The 26,568-nt window shown below is 29.8% G+C and overlaps 3 protein-coding genes across 3 annotated transcripts; all 3 read right to left on the reverse strand.

The window, feature by feature from the left end:
• Positions 1–6,365: 6,365 nt before the first annotated feature.
• Positions 6,366–12,146, reverse strand: LOC113368187 (succinate--CoA ligase [ADP-forming] subunit beta, mitochondrial-like). The gene is made up of 4 exons (XM_026609753.1): positions 11,981–12,146; positions 6,964–7,067; positions 6,742–6,894; positions 6,366–6,481 (listed from the first exon to the last, which is right to left on the reverse strand). Exons 1-4 carry the CDS (start codon positions 12,044–12,046, stop codon positions 6,475–6,477), a joined length of 330 nt encoding a protein of 109 aa, XP_026465538.1. The 5' UTR covers positions 12,047–12,146; the 3' UTR covers positions 6,366–6,474.
• Positions 12,147–12,821: 675 nt separating this feature from the next.
• LOC113367360 (exonuclease 3'-5' domain-containing protein 2-like) lies at positions 12,822–17,141 on the reverse strand. The gene is made up of 11 exons (XM_026608971.1): positions 16,845–17,141; positions 16,627–16,783; positions 16,102–16,246; positions 15,863–16,036; positions 15,646–15,781; positions 15,452–15,580; positions 14,490–14,692; positions 13,795–13,963; positions 13,516–13,668; positions 13,140–13,313; positions 12,822–12,915 (listed from the first exon to the last, which is right to left on the reverse strand). Exons 1-11 carry the CDS (start codon positions 17,042–17,044, stop codon positions 12,822–12,824), a joined length of 1,734 nt encoding a protein of 577 aa, XP_026464756.1. The 5' UTR covers positions 17,045–17,141.
• A 2,836-nt stretch (positions 17,142–19,977) lies between these two features.
• On the reverse strand, positions 19,978–26,266 carry LOC113368182 (lamin-C-like). The gene is made up of 10 exons (XM_026609749.1): positions 25,731–26,266; positions 24,121–24,253; positions 23,897–24,034; positions 23,627–23,806; positions 23,238–23,378; positions 22,843–23,048; positions 22,177–22,360; positions 20,846–21,067; positions 20,574–20,681; positions 19,978–20,074 (listed from the first exon to the last, which is right to left on the reverse strand). Exons 1-10 carry the CDS (start codon positions 26,123–26,125, stop codon positions 20,030–20,032), a joined length of 1,752 nt encoding a protein of 583 aa, XP_026465534.1. The 5' UTR covers positions 26,126–26,266; the 3' UTR covers positions 19,978–20,029.
• Between the last annotated feature and the right edge of the window lie 302 nt (positions 26,267–26,568).

A 26,568-nucleotide genomic window follows, 5' to 3' on the forward strand; every position in this document is an offset into this window, starting at 1 on the left:
ATAATCCAAAATTGGATGATGTGGAGATTGAAAAAATGCGAATAAGTCGATTTGTTTGCGACAATCATTTTGCAGATTGTTGTAAAACACAGCCACAAAAGAAAAATATGACAAATCTTAAAATTAACGCTTTGCCAACGTTAAATATGCCTGGTTAGTATTGCAAGGAATTTAATGTTATATAATATGCAAATGTATATATTTTGTTAACAATTTGTCAGCTATTATTGTCTATTATTCAGGATTTCATGGAGACCCATACGACGAAGAAAATTGCCTTTTGGATAGAGCAACGTTTCGTAAGTATTTTCAATAAACAAAACAAAGTTCAATATACAGTAAAATCATATATTTTTCATAATTTTTAGAGCTTGGTATTAATATGAAAACAATTAAAGGGAAAATTGTTAATTATCGATTATTGGGAGAACATTGTTTGAGCACAAATAACATTTCCACCCAGGGGGAAAGTTATACTTTGGAAAGCTTGCCACAAAATATCAATAAGGAATGTTCTGCAAGTTTTGATAAAGTTGTAGTAAATGAAGAATTTGTGTCCAATACAATGGAAAATCAGGGACATGTCACGCCAACACGTAATACAGGTGAATAAATATAATAAATATCATCACTATTCAATAGTCTCTCCATTTAAAAATAATGCTAAATCATGTTTATTTTCAGTGAAGCGAGTGTCCTGTCTGACACCAAAGGCAAAAAAATTATACCTATTATCAAAAAAATTGAAAAAGGACATGCTCAGAATACAAAAAAATTGTAAGTCATACAAGGCCAGGCTACGTCAAAGTGTGATGTATGCGAAACAATTTTCCCACATTCCTAAAACCTTGAATGAACGAGCACGTCAATTCATAACATGTCAGCTTAGAGAACACTCTAAAAAAGTTCAAGGAAGGAGATTCACTACAGATGAAAAAGTACTTGCTTTGTCTTTACTCAAGAAAAGTCCAAAAGCTTATAGATTCTGGAGACATATATTTATTTTGCCTTCAATAACATCTTTGCGAAAGTTACTTACAAAAGTTCCAATGCATAGTGGCATTAACGAAAGCATTTTTAAAACATTGCAATCATCATTATCTCATCTGAGTGATGATAAAGACAATTATTGCATTGTTATGTTTGACGAAATTTCACTTTCAACTTTTCTCACATATGACTGCACAAAAGATTATATTGTAGGTTTTGAAGAGCTTGCTAATGGTAGAATTGAAGCATTTGCTGACCACGCACTGGTGTTTATGATTAAGGGTGTAAAGAACAAATGGAAATGGCCAGTTGCTTTTTATTTTTCTGATGGTGGTGTGAATGCTTTGAATTTGAAATGCTGCATTGAAGAAGTAGTAAAAAAGTTACTTAGTATTAATTTAAACATTGTGGCAACAGTTTGCGATCAATACCCTGCAAATCGCAAAGCTGTTAGCATGCTTATAAATGAAACTAATAAACGTTATGGTAGAAATAATGATGATAATAGATTAGAATTCGAAATAAACGGGCATGCAATAGTTCCTTTGTTTGATCCTCCTCATATGTTGAAGTGTATGAGGAATAACTTTGCAAAATGTAATGTTAAATTTACCAGCACAAAGGGGGTACAACTCGAAGCTGCTTGGAGTGATATTCTGAGTTTTTATGAATATGACTCTAAGTTAAGCATATATCGATGTTGTCCCACTTTAACCGCTCAACATATTTATCAAAAATGTTGGAAAGTCATGAAGGTATCATTAGCGGCACAAGTGTTCTCAAAGCGTGTAGCGATTGGACTTCAAAATTCATATTTTACCAGGGTAGATGCTTTGGCAACTACCTATGGCACTAGTGAATTTTTGAAGTTTATGGACTGCTTGTTTGACAGCGTTAACGGAGTATCAATAAGTCCAAAAACGGGTAACTATCTCCGATGCGCTATAACAAATGAATCAGAACATTTAAAATTTTGGATAGATGCGGAGCAAGTATTGAATTCTTTGTATTTTGTTAGAAAGAAGGGGTCTGCTACATCAGAAACAAAACCACCATGCGTCAAAAATTGGATAGATACTCTTAAGCGTTTACGATATATTTGGTCAAAATTAAATAGGCAGGGTTTGATCATTTATGTTTAAGATATTTCAACCAGGATCCCCTGGAAAATTTTTTTAGTAGTGTCAGAAGCCAGGGCGGTTGTAACACTAATTTGAATTGCTTTAATTTTATTGCAGCCTTCAAAACCTTAATAATTAATAATTTGTCATCATATCATTCACCATCTGCAAATTGTGAAGATGATGATAATACTGGCATACTCGGCCCCTTTAAAACATTTTTAATTGATGATAAAGACCCAGAAGATATTGCAGCTCTTAATCAGGAAACAATTATTCCTGATTTTTTTCCTTTCGGAGATTTGAATGCGTACGAGGAACAGCAAACGCATATGTTGCTGGTTTTTATGCCAAAAAATTAATGAAGTTAGTTAAAAAATGCTCGACATGTACATCTGACATCTTATCAGAACCCATCAATGATGATAAGGCGTCTTACATTAATCAAGAGATTACACTAGAAAATCTCTTCTCGTACCAGGGAAGGAATTTATGATTTGTTCTGTAAATGCAGCAACGTAGTCGATTTTTTATGCAAGATGTTTGTATCGAAAACAGTCTCAAAGTCAAACTTCGAAATATGCTTTACAAGTATGTTTTTTATGATTTCAAATTCACCTGTTTAGTTCATGATTTGAAAAAATATTTTTGCAATTCCTTTCTTACTTTTTTTATAAGGTTTTGGTGTAAGTCTGTAGGTAGGCACCTAACTGGCAAATATATTCATTGCAATATTAATGATCGAGTAAAACGAAAGGCTCTAATAAAATGTAGGAAGAATCGTGTTCTTAAAAGAGTCCGTAATAAACAGAAAAAGCCAAATTCAACTTGAATGTGATGATGCCACATGGTCATTATATTTTACAGTGAAATAATGTTATGTGTATTTCGATGGTAAACTGTATATAGAAACTTTTAAGTTTATTGAATTATTTGCTTCTTTTTTATTTTATGTATTAAGGTTTTTGTGATATTGTGATTTTATGCTTATTGAATTATTTGTTACTTTTTTTTTTCATGTATTATGGTTTTTGTGATATTGTTTATATGTCAAATAACTTATGTATAAACATGTGTATTTTCTGTATAATTAATAAATTGTATACATTCTTCTAACTGAGTTTTATATTCATATATTAAGTTTTTATATAGTAGTTATTGAGCATTAAAAAAAACCGTTAATAATTCAAAAAAGAAAATATGTCGTTTCAATTTTATTTCATTACTGAACCTTCTATTTGTTGTTTGTTGAGTTTTAGTTAGCTTCCACTGAATTAAGGTTAAGATCGAAACCAAACCTAATAATGTATACAACGTAACCCTAACAAAAATAATGAATAAAATGTAACCCTATGCGTAAAACGTAAGCCTAAATTATTTTTTAAAACAAAATTATAACTAAAACATTGTATAAAATCTAAGCTAGACTAAAATGATCTTTGAATGAAAAGAATCCTAAAATATAACCCTAAAATGTAAAAATTATAATAAGAACTAAATATGCGCGTAATCAAAAAGCCAAAGCGAATAAACTTGAACGGACATAAAAAAATAAACACACAAAAAGAATGAATCATAACGAAAAGCTAAAAAATATTAAATATGAAACAAGCCTACTTAATAAAAAACAATACGCCGACACAACGCTGATATAAAAATGAACAAAATGGCCGACGCGCTCTTGACATCTGAAATGCTTGACAGCTTGATATCAGTCTTCGCCGGCAACTTCATGCTGGCTGAATTATGCAAAGTCTTAGCTTGATTTAATGCCTCCTCATAAATACTTTTAGACGTTGGGCGTCTAAATAAAAATATATAATTGTCTATGATCAAAAAGTAATAACACTTGAAAATACACTGATTTATTCTAGTTTGAAATACAAAATATTTAATTTATAATAAAATAATAATTCTTCTTGGTTATGTGCACTCGGCGAAGGCGGGAGGAAGAGAGAGATTTTTGGGTAGCTCAATTTCATCCCTTCTTGCAAGGGGTTGCAAGATTTGATATTATAGTGGGATTGCAGACTTGCAACCGTTAGTTGCGTACTTCATGTTGCGTTGCCTGTGTGTTGCGCCACTTAGAACGTATGTTGCTCAAGTGTCATGTGTCATGCGCGTCATGCGACCGCTATAGTATTCCCCCCTGAATGAGATTGCGTGTAGTAATCTGACAGGAGAGCCTGAAGAAAAAATCTGTAATATAGAAAAAAAATTATGTTTTGAATGTTACTCTTTTCGAGTAAGTTTTCTTCGGAGGATCCATGAATGATCCCCAGTGGTGTTGCTCAATTTGGGGTGTATTTTTCTTGAAATTCATCGTCGGTCTTGGTAATGTATGCCGGTTTTAATCTGTCTACGGAGATGTTTTTTTCAATGCCATTTACGAGGATCTTGTAGATTTTGTCTGTTATCCGTTCAAGAATTTTGTGTGGACCGCTGTATGGAGGCTCCAATGGTTTCCGAACGTGATCTGATCTTATGAAGACATGTGTACAAGTATCTAAATCCTTTAGAATGAACATCTTTGACTTGTTATGATGCGCCGTAGGAGTAGGTTTGAGTGCGTTCATGACTTTTCTGTGTTTGTCAATAAAGATTTGTGGGTTTTGATCCAGGTCCGGTGTGATGAAGAAATCTCCTGGGAGTCTTAGTGGCGTTCCATAAACCATTTCGGCTGGAGATGCTTGGATGTCCTCTTTGAGTGAGTTACGAAGGCCCAGAAGTACAAATGGTAGCACCGTAGTCCAGGGTTCTGGTGAACACATTAATGCTGCTTTTAATGTTCTGTGCCATCGTTCAACAAGACCATTTGACTGTGGGTGGAAAGCTGTAGTGCGTATTTTCTTTGCCCCTATTGTCTGAGCTAGAGACTTGAATAGTGCTGCTTCAAACTGCGTGCCCTGGTCGGAGGTAATTGTAGCAGGTGATCCAAATCTGGATATCCAGTGAGTGAATAATGCTTGTACCACGGTGTCAGCTGATATGTCTTTGAGAGGTATGGCCTCCGGCCACCTAGTAAACCTGTCAATGATAGTTAAACAATACTGGTATCCATTGTGGTTTGGTAACATTATAATATCTGTGTGTAAATGGCTAAATCTTTGTTCTGGAATTGGTATATGTTCTGGTAATAGATGATTGTGCCTGTGAACTTTTGACTTTTGGCATGCAGTACATTGTCGAGTCCAATTGTTGATATCTCTTGCAATACCAGGCCAAACATATCTTCTTCGTACTTCCTTTGATGTTGTTCTGATACTTGGGTGTGATAATCCATGGATCACATTGAAAGCCAGCTTACGTAGATTCTGTGGAAGATATGGTTTGACAAATTTAGTATCAATATGACAATATACTGCATGTGAATCAATGGTGACTTTTTTTAGTTGTAGAGATGTATTTCCGGCCAGTAAAGTTGGTAGTTCGGTGTCTGTTTCTTGATATTTTGCTATTTCTTCTGCAGTGAGTTTGGTAGGCATTTGAACTGTATTAACTCTGGAAAGGGTGTCAGCAACTATATTTTGATCACCTTTCACATAAACTATGTCTGTGGAAAATTGTGAAATATACTCCAGTTGTCGTCTCTGCCTGTCTGAAGCTTTATCCAGTCTTTGTTGGAAGGCATAGGTGATCGGTTTGTGATCAGTTCTGATTGTAAAATGCCTACCTTCCAATAGATGCTCGAAGAATTTTATTGCAGCAAATATGGCAAGAAGTTCACGGTCATAGGTGGAATATCTTTGTTCAGTTGTGCTGAGTTTTCTAGAGTGAAATCCAATGGGGCACCAGGTTCCATTTTCCTCCTGCTCCAGGACGGCTCCGATGGCTATGGTGGATGCATCCGTGGTGAGGCAAAGGTTGGCTGATGCAGCAGGATAATGCAGTAAAGTACTGTTTGATAGACTTTTCTTGAGTTCTTCAAAGGCATGTTCAGCTTCCGGGTTCCACAGTACGGGTGTTTTGTCATTTTTCTTAGATTTTGTCAAATAGGCATTGAGCGGTATCTGAATCTTTGCTGATCCTGGTATTGACTTCTTGTAATAATTGGCCATGCCAATGAATCGTCGAAGTTCTACCACAGTTGTTGGCTTTGGATACTCTAAAATTTTCTTTATTCTGTCTGTGCATGGTGTGTAGCCCTTGGTATGTATTCTGTATCCAAGGAAGTCCACTTCAGTCTGACCTAGCCTGCATTTTTCAGTATTGATGGACAGTGAATGTTCTTGTAGTTTTTCAAATACTAGGCGTAGGTGAGTGTAAGTGAAATCATCATCAGAGAAATGAGACTTTGACATGACAATGAGACTTTTACTACTTCTTCTTGAAATACTCCGAAGATTTAACTCATCTCCCAAAGTTATGTCCTAGAATAAGTCATATCCGCTTTATCATTGAAACATAGAATACAATTTGACTCTGATTGTTATAAATAAATGAAATTAACTTCATTCAGTTCTTAGTCTTCAACAAGTCTGTAGGCAGCTTTAATTCATCAACTAAGTATATAATTTTAAATGTTCAAACTATTGATAGCCTCGATTTACATTGTAAAAAGCGTATAAAAAAGTAAAAAACAAGCATTATTAAATATTATATTAATACAAAGCGAGAGACTCAAACTTACGTTGTAACCATTCGAACGCCGCCTTTCAAGCCCGATTTGAATTGGCCTTTCCCTCTACCACCAGCCAAAACTTGTGCTTTGAGTACAATGTCATTTGTTTTCAAATCCGTAGCTATTTTAGCTGCTTCAGCTGATGATTTTGCCACACCAAATCTGTGATAAAACAACTTTTAAATCAAATGTGTAACTATTATTGATATTTATGCCTATGAATTTACTTACGGAGGTGTCGGTATGCCACCTTCCTGCAAAATGCTGAAGGATATATGCTCCAAGACATTGAGCTTTCGTGTTTGGGTGTTTTGCCATGGTGCTACGGATAAAATCTGAAATTTTTTTGTATAAAAGTAAAAAGGTATATAAATTTTAACAGTTCCAAACATTGTATTCGAAAGTGAACAAAGTTTTTCTGCTATAAATACCCTATAAATTTTAACCAGTAAACACGTTGAGCCCCGGCGCCGAATTTGCTCATTTTTTCGTTCAGCCGGCAATGATGAACGGTCGGCAATGTTTAGCACGTACCACATTTTTATTTAGAATTGGCCCCACCCTGGTATTTAAATGCTTTTGATGCCATTTTATAGCTTTTTTCGAAAAAATCCGAAATACCAAATCTCAAATCCGTAGCTCATCATTTGGCCGAGATATCATTGAAAATATCCGAAAGTGGCCCCTTTTTTCAAAGTCGTTTTTTGTCGCAACTGTAAAAGATATCGACAAACAAATAACGGGATTATATTCACATAGGTGTGGACTATATTGTTAATAACAAATATTGTTAAATAATCATTTGTTAGTTTATGAAAAAGTCAAAACAATTTTTTGTTACAAATTTTTGGGTAGTGAGGGGTTGTTTGGACTAATTTTTAATTAGTATCGTTAGAATGGCTATTCTTTTTTCTTATGCTGTGCAAAATTTAGTTTTAGTCCATGTGGTAGAACACATTCAAAACTTGAAAAAACTTGAGCAAGTACACGCTAGCGCTCATAGAATAGCCGCGTAAGTTTTCTCTCAATTGCAAAGGCGAGCAGAGCAGTTAGATCACTGCTCGAGTGTTCGCAGCGCGCGTTTTGTAACAAAATCTATATATTGAACAATTCTATGTAAAACGCTTAGTAAAGTTTTACATTTATATTTTAAATATTTTTATATTTTTGTAAGCATATAATAAAAATATTTATTTATTTATATATTGTTCTATATATTTGTATGTGTGTAATAAATTATTTCAATTTCAATTTTATATCTTAAAATTTATTATTTATTTTAAAATGCACAAATATATTACGTGATTAATATTTCATATAATTTTTCCTAAATTGCATTGCATTTTAAAATAAATATAAAATTTTAAGGTTTTAGAACGGCATCAAAATTATTTAAATACCAGGGTGGGGCCAATTCTGTATGGAAACTCGCTCAAAATCTTTCATTCAATATTTTATTAAAATTATATGGAACCGAAATTAATTAGGAATAATTTTATTTCTTAATACTGTCGATCACACAGATTTTCCAAAAAGAAATTCTGGTGCCGGTTCTCAGGTCCGACGGCAGTCATATGGTAAGTTAACTGTCGGTCTCCAGAGAACGATGCCAAACAAACGGAAAGTTGATGGTCCTTAGGGACCGTCAGCGGCCTCAACGGGTTAATTGTGATTGATGAATATACTGGCAATAAAGAAATGGCAGCATGACAAGTTTATTCGTCATGCGTATAACACAGTGACAATTTGCTATTAAAATTTAAACGATTCAAAAAAAACTCAAATATTAAAGACGTTTAGAATATTGTGAAAATATGTCAGAACAAAAATACATATTTTTAAGTGGCATTCTACCTCAAAATATAATTTTACTGTATAATACAAGTATTATAAGGAATAAATGTATTATCAGGCTGATGACAAAACTGTGCGCAAAGTACAATGAGTACGCCACAGTTAACTGATTCAAAAATAAGGTATTTTAAGATATCTAGAGACTGGCGGCGATAATTTATAATAAAAGAAAAATTATAAATATTATTATTAATGATATTAATAGATTACTCATTCAATTTAATGTTACATTAAAATTAATATTGGTAGATTCAATACTTTTTCAAAAAAAAAAACAAATGCTATTATTTTGTTCGTTTTAAACTAAATTTATTTTAATATATTCATGCATATATTTATCATACATTTTTTTATAATTATATTACATTGCAATCTCCTAAGGTAAATTAAATTTGTAGGGAATAAACAAAGGAAAATGATCTGTATGCTCGGGTAATTATGTTTGAACTAATATCTTTGCACTAATTATTTTAATAACAATTATACTTCGTGTAATATATAATAAATTACTAGAATTTTTATTCCCAAACCGTTTATGGAGATATTAAATTCACAAATAAAAAGAAACAATATTTTTTCGAAATCTACATTTCAAAATCTTATCATATATGATCAAATATATTTACATGCACCTATGCATATTCGTTATGGATATAGATTTTTTGTCAATTTTCATATAATTAAATATTGAAACTGTTTAAACTTTAGCACTCAAAGGGTTAAGTTTAAGGATTATTATTCGAATAAAAGAGTGATGTAATAACTACAGTTGTTTTTGAGTAAATAACAAAATATGTACAAGTTAGGAAGAAGAAGTTCATATTGAATCTAATAAATTGCAAATAAATATATTTCATTATTTAAATATTTGCTTGTCCATTATTAATTTTAAATATGTCAACGTGTATTTAATTTTTCGAAGTTGATGCTCACTGAACGCATAGGTACTTGAAATGAAACAATATAATTATTTATCTAAATCGATATGTATATGTATGCATATGTTATAATGTATAATGGAATTTCTAACCCGTATTTGCGTAGCTAATTAACATAAATCCCACACTAATATTAATTTCTGATTTTGAAAGTTATTGTATACGTCTAAACTTATAGACGGAAATAGTTCGAATTAGCGTTTAATGACTGAAAATGAATGAAAACACGCATTTTTCTCATGTTCTACAAAATTTAACAGAAAGCCGTATATCTCAATTTAAAAATCACAAAAATAATAACGTAATCAAAATTGCCTTCTTTTATAAAAAAAAAATATGATAAGAAGGCACGAACAGTTGTTATTAAACAAATATATTTTTGGGTCAGGAAATAGAATTTATCTGTTATTGAACACTCAAAGGTCACGCGACTAGAAAAAATAATTTATGAAATATCTTATTTTTGTGCCTGAGTCATTGTTTACATTTTAGACGAAACACTTTATATTTAAAATATGCTCATAAATGGATTATATATATATATATATATATATATATATATATATATATATATATATATATATATATTGTAGAACACAAAATTGGAGAGCATAACAACAAATAAAAAAGAAATAGTACAGATTTTAAAGCATCTTAATTTTTTCAGGCATTTTGGCAAAGTACTCTATGTCATCATCAGTGGGTACGGAAATATTTCTGAAGCAAATATAATAAGACATGCATTTATAGTACGAAAATGTACGGTTTATAAAGGCACGTTATACTGTCAGTAAAAGCTTTTTAAATAATTTAGCTTTGAGAACACAGAGTAACCTATCCCTCCAAGGTCGAATTTGTCTTTTGAAATCGGACTCTGTATTTAAAAAACACAACCAGCAATTAATATATTTATATGATTATGACAATCAGACTAAAATATTGAAACAATTATGGTGGTAAAATCAAGTGTGATATTGTTCTTTTACCGCAGATACTATAATATTTTTTTCTGAATTTCTTATACTGCTTAGGCTAAGACCATTAATAAATCCCAAAAGCAAGACATCAAAGAGATATTAAAAAGTATAGGGTAAGATATTAAAAAATTTGAAGCTAATAACGATACAGGACAATGTCTGTCGGGCCACCTAGTATATATATAATAATTGACTATTTATATATATATATATATATATATATATATATATATATACATATATTATATATACATATACATATATAGTTACATACATAACAATAAGCAAGATCAAAGTACAACTTAATGTGTGCGTCTCCTAATAATAATCAATTGAGATAAGATAATTTCCAGACTTATTTGTTTATTTGAAATTGTATACAATATATTTAACAAAAAAAAGTCCACACCAAGAGTTAATATTGAAATTGAATATTATAAATATTATTTATAATATTATTTTATTAAAATTGTAATAATGTATGTAATGTACGCAGAATAGAAACACAATTATATTGCAATTAGAAACAAAAAAAAAGACAAAGCTAGATTTAAGATTTATATGTTCAATTAAACACATTAAAATATATATTAGAAACTTTTATGATTTTTTTTTAAATATACCTATCACTAGAAGCTTGTTAATCACTTTTCGTTCATTGATGTTTGAGAATAACATTTAATTTAGTTTTTAACAACTTCGATAGATATACATAATGACTGTGCGGTTTTGTACGTTACTTTGATAATGTTTTTAAGTTGTTTAGGGAAAAATAGTAAATCTATAATAGCCAACAAATGTTTAAAAATTTAATGTTATTTTACATTTAAGAAATCATTAATAAAATAACAATTGTATTGTTATATATTGGCATAAACTATTTTGGTCTGATAATCTCCATAATGAAATTAACGTGTCTGGAACTTGATACGTAATCTGATATGCATTTAAAATTTCCATAATAAATTAATATTATAATTTGCATATTATATCTATCAACTTGAAAAGCTAGCACAGAATCAAGTTTTTATATTTGCCTTAAGAATTGTATTGTTGTAGCTAAATAGAATGATGACATTTACAATTATTATAACCTATCGTTATTAACACGTTCTAATTGAATTATAATACAGGCTGTCACAAATGTCAAACTGACAGTTCATGCGGTAAAATTTTGAACTCGATAAAGAAGATATTTATGTAATGTATTTATTAATAGACATCACACGCATCCCTTACATCAGACGATAATTTCAAATCTAGTAATTCGTTTCGAATTATATTATATAACTCACGTAATAAACTGTACATTTTTAGAACATAGCATTAAGTTAAAATAGTTCACTAAACAGCTGACCCTCAAATTTCTCGTCTCAACACTATACAATTCACACAATAAATCACTTCAAAATTATTTATAACACATAAATAATACTATATAGTATTATTTTCGTTTCATAAAATAATTAACTAAATTACCTTAATTCCATTTTTTCGTACTAAACTTTCCGCAAAATTCACACCACGATGTAACATGGTCGCCATTTTTATTTAAAATGAAGTCATACTTGAGACAGATAGAGAGAGTAAAAGTGATGATCTACTTTACTGTGCGCAAGAGCGCCAAACTTCAACTAAACCGGTGCGAAACTGTATTTCTGAGTACGAGGTAAAATACCGCGATCAGCCTATAATTTGAAATGAGCTTTTGATAATATTAAAGAAAATATGGAATTGCCTGCAATTTACGGTTAAAAACTATTATTAATAAAGCTGTATACACTCTATATGCTTATTTATCTAGTATACTATTATCTACTATGGCTGTGGCAAAACTAGATGGCGGCACATATAATCGAAAAATAATTGCATGCATAGGTAAAAGAAGAGTATAATAAATAAGATGTATATCCTAGACAATATAATAATATATTGTATAATAATATATTGATGTATATTCTATCCATTCTATCTAACTCGGCTTAGCGTAAATTTTGGATAACCAGGAATAAATTTGAACTTAAAATTTCATATCTAGTTTCTGATATCAATCTCCTTAATTTTTTACTTAAGAAAAGCTGTTTCTCGTAACCATAATATGCTAGCTTCAACAGTAATAGATTATTCTCAGTATATTTACTTTCATGAGTATAAAAAAATCTGTGATATGAGTGGCCTTATTTGATGATCTGAATAATATTTCAAAATATTTTTTTTCAAATATGAAAATATATTTAATTTGTCAAAATTATATTTTAATAATATTCTATCATAAATGTAGTAAACAAACTACTGCATATTTAAACATATAAAAAAAAAATCATTCGATTAAGTCTGCATTTCTTTGATGGTCAATTCCAGCCAGTACTAAATCAGATGCTTCCACACGGCCTTCTTCTGCACGTATTTTTAGTCTGAATAATTTATATATATATATATATATTTTTATAATATATGCATACATATTTTTATGCAATTATGCATGCAAATCTATTTATTTAATCATGCACTACACATGTGAAATCATATTTTTATATGTAACTACTTTGAAATAATTCATAAATTGTGAAATATTCAATTAACATGTACCAAATGCTTATTAATTGAATTTACTAAATAATTATTTTACTTAATTCACCTGTTCGCATTATGTGTAACACTCCAAAGTGGGGGCAAAAATTCTGGTTTCATGACTTGTAGAAAATGTTCTCTCCACATTCGTTCTAATCCTACTAATCCACCAGTATCAGGATTTGTTGAAAAATATTCTACTACTTTGCTTCCGTGAGGTTCATAAGACATATTAGGTAACCTAAACATAATAATTATAATGTTAATACAAAAAAAGTTCTACTAGATGAAACTTTTAATTTAATTATTGGAGTTTGAGATTTTTTATTCAAGGTGCATGTTTGAACAGCATTCAAAAATTGTATATTATTGCTCACATGTATACTCAAATTAGGGTAAATTCAAGTTGAAAAACAACAAGAAAAAAAATTAATCAAACTTACGTTGTTTGAACTTCGCATGCTTGTTTCAAAAGCTGTTCAGTAATTTCAGAATCTGGATACGATCGTAAAATTATTTGTCTTAGTATTTCTTTTCTTGAATCTGGAATTATATCACTACTATATAGTAATGCTCTAGCTGCTGATTTCAACTGTCTGTGAATGCAAAGAATATTTATTAAAAATCATTATTTTCAAATATTTGAATTCTAAATTTATTCTATACTATTTAACAATATAGAAATACAAAACTTTTGTATTCTAACTGATTTAATAATTTACCTCATATCTGCTGATTGTATTAAACGATGTGATCCTTCCTCCGATTCCAATGGTGCCCCACACATAATACCTAGTTTTCTTCTCATACTAAGATCACTAATATTGCTCTTTTGATGACAAGAAGTGCAGAGCAAAAGGACATCATGTGATGTATGCTCCTTCATAACCACTATCATCCGGACAAATAATTTTATTAATCCCAGTTCATTTGCATGTATCAAAAAAGTAATTGAAGCTTTAATTTGGCTTTCACTAAAATATATTGCGGTTAATGGTCAAACTTCCTCAAATTTTTTGTTGCATCTTATAAATGAAATTTTAATTAAAAAAAAGCAATTCAGGTATTTGTTATGGATAAAGGAAAAGAAGCTAATTTTAGATTTGTAATTTCTTTACATGCATATTGAGAAATCAATCTTTATTCCCCACTACATGGTTTTCGCTTTATCGGCTTTCTAACAAAGCTCTTTGAGGACAGAAATATTGTGACCAATCACTCTTTTTGGTTTACTAAAAATTTTGTTATGTTTCATTTTCAATAATTATGACCTTCAGTTTTGTGGCCTTATAATGTAAAGTAAGTTGTAATCATGAACTAAAGTGACCTTGGACAAAATTCCACAAAAGTAAGTTTGTTCACAATAATTAATTTTTGCTTTTTTATCCATTATATATCTACTAACAATTCTACAAACCTGGAAATAGTTTTCTATATTCTCTGGGTACTACATTTTTTCTAATATATGAATGTTGTTCACCGCATACCACACACTGATTAATTTTAGCTTGTGTATAATACTGTCCAACTTCACCCACAGCTCTTCCTGATGGTTCAAACTTCAATCTTACAGTAAATGGATCTTCCGATATTATCTCACCCAAAAGCTTATGTACATACCTAAAAGATATAACTATTTTATATTACGAGTCTACGATTAGTGTTTTAATTCAAAAGTGGCTAATTAAATCGAAGTTTTCATGGAGTGAGCCAAAATTTGGCTTTTTCTCACCGTTTTTTTCAAAAGTGGCTAAACCGATTTCAAAAATTCAAAACACAATCGATAAACCTCGTAAAAAAAACTCATTGATTAGTTTTGGGAAACATCAGCCAAATCGTTACTTTAGAATTAGAAAAGTGCAACATTTTTCTGTCACTTTTATTTGCAAAAAATCGTGAATCAGTTTTGATAATTTAAAAACCATTAGAAAAATATCAATAGAGATTCGTACTAATTCGCTTTTTGGCAAATTTCATCCAAACCGTTTCCTCATAATTAAAAGTTAAGGATTTTTTTGCATTTATATTGAAGCTTATAATGGCACCAGAGTTCACATGGTCTTAATCTAAACTAACATCCTAACATTTATCAAAGTTTGAAATAATGTGCGGCGCTTTCAGAACATACAATGCACTATAATTGTTGGTGCACTATAATTAATTCATTACCGATATCATTGATCGAATTGTTTGAAATATATCGATTGAAACTTGCATTCATTGGTTTTTAGTAATAATGCAAAAATTAAATTGAATCAATAAATCTCATTAAATTGATTATTTAGACATATCTGGATGTTTTAGCAATTTGCCTCAAGGCAAAATGCCATTTACACGTAGTTTTAAATATATAGATATTATTTAAGTAACTGAACTTACCATTCTGCCTTCTTTCTATCACAAGTGCACAATAATTCTCCATCTGGTGCTTCTAAATAACAGTTGTGATACAAAGGTTTTTTTCGAGTTGAAAAATTTCTATAATAGGGTTTGGATATGGTGCCATTTCTAATAAGCAATATAAATTGAATCAAATTAGAATTTGTTTAAAAATAAAATTTCAAATATGATACCTTTGTGATTTATGAGGCTCACCAAATCCACTTTGAACTTTTGCTTGAGATGACCTTTGCTTATATTTAATGTTTATAAAATTTCTACAAATATCTGCAGCCCTTGAATAGTTTGATTTTGCAAATAACAAGGAACCTTCATACAAGTAAACAAGTATAAACAAATATAATAAAATAAATTATTATATAATAATTAAGTATATACACATATACATACTATTTGGTAAGTTTGAAGAAAGCTTTTTAAATAGTTCTATGGCTACTAAAGCATCTCCAGCTGCATATTCTTGCTGTGCTTTCGTTAGATTTTCAGCTTCCCAATCAGAGCATCTGATGCGCCAGTTTTTATCAAGTGTCACTCCAAGAATATCTGAAGACATATTAGCTAAGCCTACAACATATTAAATCATAAAACACAATTTCAGATTCAGCAAAATATATAATTTTAATATTAACCTTGAGGCTTTTTATTTGCTGCAATTGCTAAATGTCTCAAGTCTGATGTACCATCCATTTGAATAGAAAAATCATTTGCTAGGTATCTGGCATCATCTATAGGAGCCACTCCAACTTTTAAAATATTGTTATCTTCAAGCAATGCCTATATAAAATAAAACAATAAACCAAGATTAGAAATGAACAATAAACCAAGAAATAAAGTCATTTACATTTACAAGACAGTAACACACAATGATAAAAATAGATTAAAAAAAGTAAAGTTTTCAATAAGTATATTGCTTTCCTTATAAAAATACGATTTGTAAAAAATTATTGACAGCAATTATAAAGAGTCTATTTAAATTGACCCCAATATGATGAAAAATATTTAACGTCTCAATAAATAAAATATTGCAAATGATTCAATATATAAAATACATTGATCACTTAAGTAAGATTTCATTTGTACAAGCTGTGATTACATACTAATTTTTAAATAAATCATGCATTTGTAGAGATGATGCTATAAAACTCTACTATTACCCTTAATTCTGGTGGAATTTTTTTTAAACGACATAATCTAAATAACGCACAAAAACCATCATGTGATGCCAGTTGTAAAAGAGCAATAGGCCTACGAGCTCCTCCTACTGTTACCCATTCACAATCAAATCCGAGAACCCCAAGCTCACAACATTGCCTGAAAAAATAATTTATAATATGATATTGAAAAATAATAAAGCAAAAAATTTTCCCCAAACCTCATCAATAATTCTACAACGAATTTGCATTCAGCCTCTGTGTTAATTACTTTTATCGATTTAAACCTCAATGAGTTTCGGTTTGTCAATCTTCGTAGCACGGATTTTAAATTAGTTCTATATTTTGTTAATATATATGCACAGCCTAACCCCAATGTGGCAATAGCAAGTGTTTTAATATACTTCTGATCATCTGCCATGATTTACGATCTTCTTTATTAAAGCTTCGTTGAAAAATATGTATATGATAAAAAAAAAGTGCTTTTCAATAATATAACCATATAACAGACCACATGAATTACAAAAACTATGAAAAAAATGACTCTGACACATTAACTTGGTTTTAGGTTATATTTTGCCAACAATGATGTCCACAGGATTTTAAACAAAGGTCTTGTTTCTAATGATAGATTATTACAGATGTTTTCGAAATCTACGACTTTAAAACACGCAGCATAATAATAAGAATATTAAATAATATTACATATATATTTATATATACAATGTTATATTAATATAAATATAAAAATATCTTTTTACACTATTTTGTTAACTGATCATGTTACAAACGATTCGAAACTATGATTTGCTTTAACGATCTCATCATTAGCACATAAATAGTCATTTAAAATCCGCAAACATTTTTTTATGTAGATGCTATTATTTACTTAGTCTTCAATTCTACTTAATTATAAAATATTTATTCCTTTGCCGTTATAATGGCATATAAATATATATAAAAACATAGACAAAAGAAGAGTATATAAAAATGCAAAAGCCTTTAAAACTCTGGTTTTATTACTATATTTTTGAGGCTCTAATTAATGTGGATTTTGCGCATTTCCAACTTCTGATAATTTTAAATACTTTTTAAAGATTTCTATTACGCGCCGTTTTGGGGAATTTTCAGTTGCCAACTTGTTTTCCGCTTGTGAACAAGTGTTTGGCTGGAAACATTAATTTTTTTTTTGAAACCATATTTCTTGTTACCTCTAATATGCCGTTATTCAACTATATGTAAAAAGAAAAAAACACGATATTAAAGCCGATATATAAACATAAAAAACAACTAAAACGAGCGTTTCCCGTGATTCAAATGTCCGCCATTTTTATTTAATGTTTTATTAACACGCATTTTGAAACCATACTTCTCTTTATTTATGTCACAAAATACGTTTTCTATCTTAGTGATTAATATAACAATTAGCTGATATTGCATGCCTTAAACTTTCTCTAGATTCAAAAGTTAATATATTTTTAACTTCCCGAAGGAGAAGTTTATGTTTTCATAAAAAATCCGATTCGCTAATTTTATGTTTATTCGACTTTTCAAGCCATTCTGAAACGAATGAGATCAATTTTGGAAAAAGTATGTGTGTGCGTGTATGTGAACAGATTTTTTGCAGTAAATCGACGTTTTCTCAAAAACGGCTGCACCGATTTAAAAAATTTAAAAGCCATTCGCTATACGAGGTGTGGCAAATCTCAATGGGGACTATCGTTTGTCAGTGTTAAACTTTTCGTCCACATTTAAGCTCATACTACCGAATCGATTTTAAAAAATCAAAAACTGTTCGAAAAATATTAGTTGGGAATGATTCTGATTAGTTTTAGTGTTATAGAACTTACTGAAATATTACGGTCTTACGACAAGTAGTTTAATTTTAAAAATTCATCAAAGTTTGAAAAAATTAGACGTTTTACTTGGTATAACGATAAAGTGATTGGTCTTAATGAACATACTAAACCATTAAAGTCCTACGAAAACTGGTTCAATTATAAAAATTGATTTTTGGAAATTTGCTTCTAGGAAATACTCCGAGTTAACGTGTTCGTTTGCTTTCAATCATGTGTAATAAATCCACTCGGAATACTTTTAATCACTCATACATTAATTTAGTTTTTATTGATTAAGTCGATTCTTGACACATCGAGAAGTTCATGTAACTTGCTTCAAGGCAAAATACCAATGCTAACTAGTTTAAAATAAGAATCTGAATTATATAAGCATATCTTTAGATAATAATCACCTGGTCACTGAAATGCTTCACAATAGTTCTCTGGTTGCTTGCTACTTTCATGTTAACTTCTACTCACACTGCTCATGAAATGCATATAGTAATGACTTAGTGATTTGTCGCTCTCATTGTCATCATAAAAAAAAAAATCCATTTTCTTTAACAAACATACAACATGAAGACTTATTTTTCTTAAGATAAATTTAACTGAAAACAGATATAGTATTTAAATTTATAGGTGTGGTACCTTAAAATACTTGATTAAGTATATGTTTCATTATATCCTGAAGCCGATCTTACATACTACAAAAAACTGTTTCTTAGTAGTTAATAAATACCTCTTTTTTAAATGGTGAAGGATAAAAAAATAACTAAATAAACACAATTCAATTTTAAAATTAAAATTCAATTTTAGTGGAAATATTTATTTACAAACACAACTATTCTACAATACTGTTTCAACATACTATTTATAAATAGTTAGAATAATTATAATTATTCGCTTTCTGTGATAAAAAAGCTAATAGTAGTTTACAGTTATAACTTTACAATAATTTATAAAAATAATGTTTTGAAAATCCTCTAAACAAGAATTTCAGTTATATGCAGATATTGTATATACATAGATAAAAGAATATTGTATACATTGAAATGTAATTGTGTTGTTGGGCCATGAGTGTTGTGATTATGGAATGTGTTTGGAGTGGTTGATAATATAGAAACAATGATTCTGATTGAAGTTGATAGTTTATGATTACAGATTAACATATAAATCTATGTAATGATACAATCTTTTTAATATCACAATAACTTATTAATTAACAATTTAGTGCCTATATCACAAAATATATCACAATATATATTGAACAATTAAATAGTTTTTTTTCGTAAAATTATTTCTTAAGATATTTATAACCTGAACTGAGCTTAATATCTGAGATACAAATACATAAAATGACAACATGAGTTAATCTCTTTTAAATACGCGTTTAACTATAGAAAATGCCGCACTTGTATTATGATCAAAACACATATTAGACAGTCAAATAAAATTGATTAAAAAAAATTAACTAAAATCTCTGAACATATTTCACTTGGTTGTTTTATAAGTCTTCAATTATGTTATTTTCTTTTCAAAATGAAAATTTTATAAATTTGTATCAAGTTTTACATTACTCGACATTTTTCTTGAGCTGGCTGTTGTGGATCTTCCTGAAATGACATTATAAGTTATAGTATTAATTAAAAAAAATTTTTAGAATTAATCATCATATCAATAATTATTGATTGCAAATGTGATAAAGAGCTGAAGGTAATTAAATAGTCGAAGTGAAATAAGTCTAACATTTTTAAATGAATCACAAGCCTGCAACACCAACACCAATTTAGTAACGATTTTTACCACCACAATTAGCAAAACAAATGTTCAATTTAATTTGTCAAATATTGATATTTAATAAAAATATCACCTGAAAAATCAAGCATGACAACAAAATTTTACAAAGAATACTGACAACTATGAGTGTTTTGTATATGTGTGTGTTGTTCAAGAAGGATCCTTATAAGCACATCATATTGTTAAATAAATATTTCAATTTGTAAAACTAAGAAATTAAAACATAATATCAACAGTCCAACATAAAAAAAATTCTTTCACTCGGTTCAATCGCAACAAAGTGTACAGTTAAAAAGATAAATTTGTAATAAATACCTGCTCATGAAGTTCCTGGGAGCCAAGTGATTTGGTTTGTCCAGAATGTTGCATGCGCGAAGAACGACTGGCCAACTTATTTTGCACTAGTTCAAATGTTGCCACTTCCTATTTAAAAAACATTTGATTTTCCAATTACCAATTTCATATTAATTATTCAAAATTCTAATTAAATTATTTGAAAAAAAAAATGCACAAAAAAAATTACATGCAAGTATAGTAATGTAAATAATACATTCCAGAGAGAATGAATAATGCATGCGATTAATTACCTCTCCATTACTGTTTGTCAAAGATGTATAAATGATGTCATTAACAAGCCATTTCTTTCCTTTCATAACTATATTATTTGGAGGTTCATGATGTTGCTGCTCATTCAGTGACCAAACAGTAGTGCTTGCCCCAGGATCGAGTTTAAGAGTGTGGTGAAATTTGAACACAGTTTCAGCATTACCTGCTTTTTGGATAAGTTTCCAGCCACCAAGAAAAACTTCCTAATTAAAAACAATCATGTCACATTTTACAAAGTAATGTATAAAACAGAGTATTAGTGCCATAATGGAAGGGAAAAAAGAGCTAAACTAAATAAATATATATTGAGTTTTGACCATCAAAAAAGTCTCTTTTTCACCAATCTTACAAGATTGAATACATACAAAATAACCCACCAATACTAAGATAAAGTAGTCGCAAGTGGAACTTTGCCTTTTATGTTGCACGAACAACCACTAAAACATTGACAAAAATATTTACACGTTTCTGAGAATTTTTAGAAAATGGCACGGCCAGTCGTCGCTGAAAACTAATCAATGCAAGTCCATATTCATAATCCGAAAACAAAAATTCATAAACCAAAAAATATTGGTTGAAAATCGACCTGATTAAGTTTTGTTAAAGATTCGCTGGCACAATTTCAAAATTTTTGTCCACCTTTTAGCTCAAAATCCTGAATCGATTTCGGAAAAACAAAAACTGTTCGAAAGATATTGGTTCGGAATGATACTGATTAGTTTTGGGTGAATGCAACCAAACCGTTTCCTTGTAATTAACTGTTTTTTTTTTGGCAATTTTTATGAAACTTTTTTTTGTAATGGATATCATGGTCTTATAGAACTTACTGAAATATCACGGCCTTACGACAAATAGTTTAATTTTAAAAACTCATTGAAATTTGATAAAATATTAAATCAAAATTTGTGTCTTAGATAGATAGATAATTTAAATGTGTTTGAGAAAATGAGAAAACCCAATTGGAAATTGTGATGTTTAGATTGAATTGAAAGCGAAAACTTGATTTCTGAAATAAAGAGTTGAACTAATTTCATCTAAATATTTAAATCTCAATTTCGGTTGATCAAGTTAATTATTACACCTATCAGGAAGTTTTTGCAGCTTGCCTTAAGTTAAAATATTGATATATAAAACAATTTTGAATACAGGTGCTAAAACCAACTAAACGAAATGATGCAACGTCAAAAGGAGAATTACATAAAAATCATAACCAATTAGTTGAAATAAATTTTATAAGAAATTAGTATATTTTATTTTGTGAATATGTAAATATAGTGCATGCAAATTGGGTGGGGCAAAAAAAGTTTCTTACTTTAATCCCATTATTTGTCAGCTTTATGTAACGACCTTCTGCGTCACATTTCATTATTATTGCAATATCTCCTTTGCAGATTAGATGTTCAGTAAATTCACTAAGACTGATTTCATGCGATTCTTTCAGTAAAGTGCGTTTACGCTTTCCACCTGTGCTGGATGTTGCCTGGTTGGTGTTTAATCTGTTCACAGCAAAAATATATTGACAATTTTCAATTAAATATACTCATAAATATTATAATTCTATTTTTATTTATCATACCTAATTCAATAATGTATTAAACTCGTATCGTTCTAATTTAAATTCGTATCTAAAAATTATGCTTTTAAAATATGTTAAAAATTCTTAATATATATTTCAAAAATAATTATGAATTAACTAAAAAAATAATAAATAAATAAATATTAACAAATAAATAAATAAATTATACAAACAAAAAGTAACATTCACATAAAGCCTTTTGTTATAATGATATCATTGTACTGAGAGCTTGTAGAATAAATAAACAAATAAAAGCAAATATGCGAATGAGAACATGAATTTACTGGTTTATTTTACTAATGAAATAATATCTGCAAGTTATTATTTTAAGCATAGAGAGTAAATAGTACCTCGTTTGGGCAATTTTTTCATATGTTTACATTACTGCCATATAATACAAACCTGGTTTCCTCGCCTTCTAGCAACTTCCTATAAGTTGCTATTGCCACATCTAAGCAGACCTTAATATCCATCAGATCTTGATATTCCTGCAACTGTCCAGCCATCTCCTCCCGTAGGAGGCGCAATTTTGCTTCTAACTGATGCATATTATCAGAATGATGCCTATGCGCGTCTTCTAGCATTTTTTCTAACTCTTTGCTGCGTTGCTGTATTCATAAAATATGAAATAGTTGTAAAACATATGCTGCGCAAATAGTAAAAATGGTGTCATATATATATATATATATATATATATATATATATATATATATATATATATATATACAACCAGTGAGCATCTATTAACTATACACATACACAAATTTAAGTGTGTAAATGAATAATGTTAGACTTACATTAGCAGTATTGTAAGAAGCCTCCAATTCATTTACACGACTGCATAAACCTTGAATCTTAGTTCGTGCTTGATTTAATTCTTCAGCTGCTGCTGTAGCAGCACTACTGTTGTGAGTAGCCAGGCCTTCTAAATTTTTGATCTGACGAAAATAAATAAATAAAGAAATAAAAATGCTTATAATTTTATGGTATGGCGTTAATATTTCATTAATTTAAAATAGATTATTATATTTTTTGATGTACATTGGAACAGAAATATTGTAGCTCAATGAACCAATCATTATTTTTTACAATTTGCTAATTTTCACCTTAAGGTAATAGATTTGAAAGACAAATATGCAATTTTGCATAAACCAGATGAAAAATTAGTGCATTGACATATGTTCACCTTTTGTTTATAGATGTCTTCAATTTTAGCGCGGTTTGAACTAATTTGTTTCTCATACTGATCACGAAGTTCCTGCATAGTCTCTTGCATTTTTGCTTCATATTGTTTTGCAAGATCTCCAATTTCACTTAATTCAACCTTATGTCGCATACTAGTTTCTTTGAGTTCTTGCTGATAGACCTATAAGAATAAGTGTTAGCAAAATGCAAAACAATTATTATTTTCTGCAAAAAAAATTCCATCCAAATGAAAAAATGAAATTATAATTACCTCATGTTTAAAAGCTAATTCCTCCCTCAAACTCTGCAAATTATTTTCTACATCTACACGAACTAATATTTCTTCTTCTAGATTTTTGCGAAGTTCTTCTAAATGATTTCTTCGGTTATTCAGCTCACTCTCTAATTCCTTAAAAATATAAAAATAACATTAATGCTAAATAATTATGTTTATCAAACATTTCATACAATAATACAAAATGACATATTAAGTACCTTGCGATCATCTATTGCTTTATTGCATTCTAAAACAGCCATATTGAATTTACCATTGAGTTCCGAGCATTTGCTCTCATACTTTCGAACATCAGTCTCGGCTAAGATTAAATCTTTTGATTTCTTGTCTAGCCTGAAGTTTCAAATTAAATTGAAGTAAAAATATAAATTAAGTAGTTTAACAAAATTAGTACTTGAAGATAATAAAAGTTTATACCCAAAATCAAACAATACCATAAAATAAATTTGGATAAACTATTATTTTAAATATAAATTATTTTGGGATAGCAAATTTACTGTAGGTTTTTGAACCAAGCTCCTTTTGCTGATTTTGTAATAAAATAAACATGTGTTGATTATTTATAATAAGATATTTGAAATGAATTTCAAATTATATTTTGTTAGAGTCATTCCCCATAGAAGTTTAATTTACTAAATGCGAGTGATGTATTAACATATTTGAATGCAATCTTTTCAAATTAATCATTCATTCGTTTAGTATCATTCCATATTTAATTTATAATTTTATTTATATTTTATATATATTTATGTAAATATGTATTTGGAAACAAAATATCTTATGTTTTCTTCATACATCACTGTTTTATATTATAAACACCTACTGTAAAATTATATAAATAATGTGAAATTAATAGATTAATATGTTGAATGTTGAAAAACGTGTTCTATGTCAATCCTGTAATTCAAATGAACTGTGTCAATTTCTGAAACACTTTGGAGCACAACATAATAAAATCACCCTTTAAGCTCTTCGAACTCATAGCTTCGTAAGGTGTGATCAACATGGACTCTACATTCTGTACTTTACCCTTGTTAGAACTATTCTAGAATATAATTCTATAATGTGAACACTCTATGCAGAACTATCACAAAATAAACTGAATAGAGTGCAAAAAATTATTTTGAAATATCTAAAGCACTTTGTGCACTCAAGAAAAAAATGGAAGGTCAAAGGCTATAAAAAAAAATGAACCTGATATGCTGGATCCGAGCACTGAGATTAACCCGCTTAGTGCAGACTTCAAAAACCACAAAAACTACATATTGAACTGCCACATGAACAGATGAGCGGCTATTATTGTGGTTTTTAATTCTCTAATTAATATTAATGTAAAAAAATTCAATTAGAACTTGTTAGCATTACTAGTGTATTTGAATTTACATATAAAAGAATGTTCGGGTGTGTGTAAGCATAAGTGCCTGTAGGTGTGTTGCCAAGTGTATGCAGATATGAATGCCTAAATAACTAAGATTACATTAATATGTTACATTCCATTATGGTATCCAGGCCAGGTTTGTAAATAGATAATCGCACTAAACATAAATATCATGAGCCAAGCTCGTGATTTGGTGAGTTCATACCAGTCATCAGTACTGTGGAAAGGTGTCTATATATGGGGTATTTACACTTTGTCTCGTATTGGTACCTTTCTGGAGCATCAGCTTAACAAGTGTTAATATCTAACATTTGAGCCCAATGTGGGGCTAAATGGCACGGAAAAGGGTTAAATAAATAAACATTCAGATAATTTCTATATTATTTTTCACCCAAGATGTTAATATAACAATAAATAACATGTGTAACTAACCTTGTTTTCAACTCATGATTTTCCTCCCATAATCTCTGAGCATCAATTTCGAGTTTTGCCTTGTCTCTGGTAGTGTCATCTAACAATTTTCGAGCATCCGACAGTTCTTTATCATATGTAGTCCTCAAAGTTAAGGCTTCTCTAGTTTCAGTCTCTTTTGATATCCGAAGTTTTGTTCTTAAGCGTGAATTTTCAGCTTCTAAATGCCTTACCCGATCTATATAACATGCAAAGCGATGATTTAAATTTTGCAGATCACTTTTTTCCTGCAAACGACTGGGCAGCTTAGGACTAGTAGGCCGAAAATTAGCCGAGGTATAAGAAGCAGTAGGAGACGTGATACTTTGCACCGAGCTCGTAGATGTAACAAAAGTTTTTGTCGGCTTCGAGCTCATGGTGAAAGTGAATATTACTATATTATGTACGGAATACACAATAAACACACGACAATAAAACGAATTTAAAACGATGTCAAACTGCCAAATGTGTATCTGTATCTGCACTGTACATAGAACCAAGAAACGTGAGCTTCGCCTAGACAGACACTCTCTAACTCACATAGAAACACTAGCGCCATTGACGCTTTTTGCAACCATTTACGCCATAGATAAATAATGGATAAATACATAAATACACACCACCTTAAATCAGGCTAAGAATTTTGACATTTGCATATTTCAGCCAGCATGAAGTTGGCGACGAAATAGAAGTTAGACGTCATGTTGAAATGTATTGGATTCATAACTTTGACAGCTAAAACCTGTCAAGATCATTATTATCACAGCCAAACAGGAGCCACTAGGAGCCACTAAATTCTGATACATGACAGATGGGTTTT

Source organism: Ctenocephalides felis, unplaced genomic scaffold (assembly GCF_003426905.1).
Source record: "Ctenocephalides felis isolate EL2017-DRISC unplaced genomic scaffold, ASM342690v1 CF-g0.4_SCAFFOLD_01170, whole genome shotgun sequence".
Lineage (NCBI taxonomy): Eukaryota > Metazoa > Arthropoda > Insecta > Siphonaptera > Pulicidae > Ctenocephalides > Ctenocephalides felis.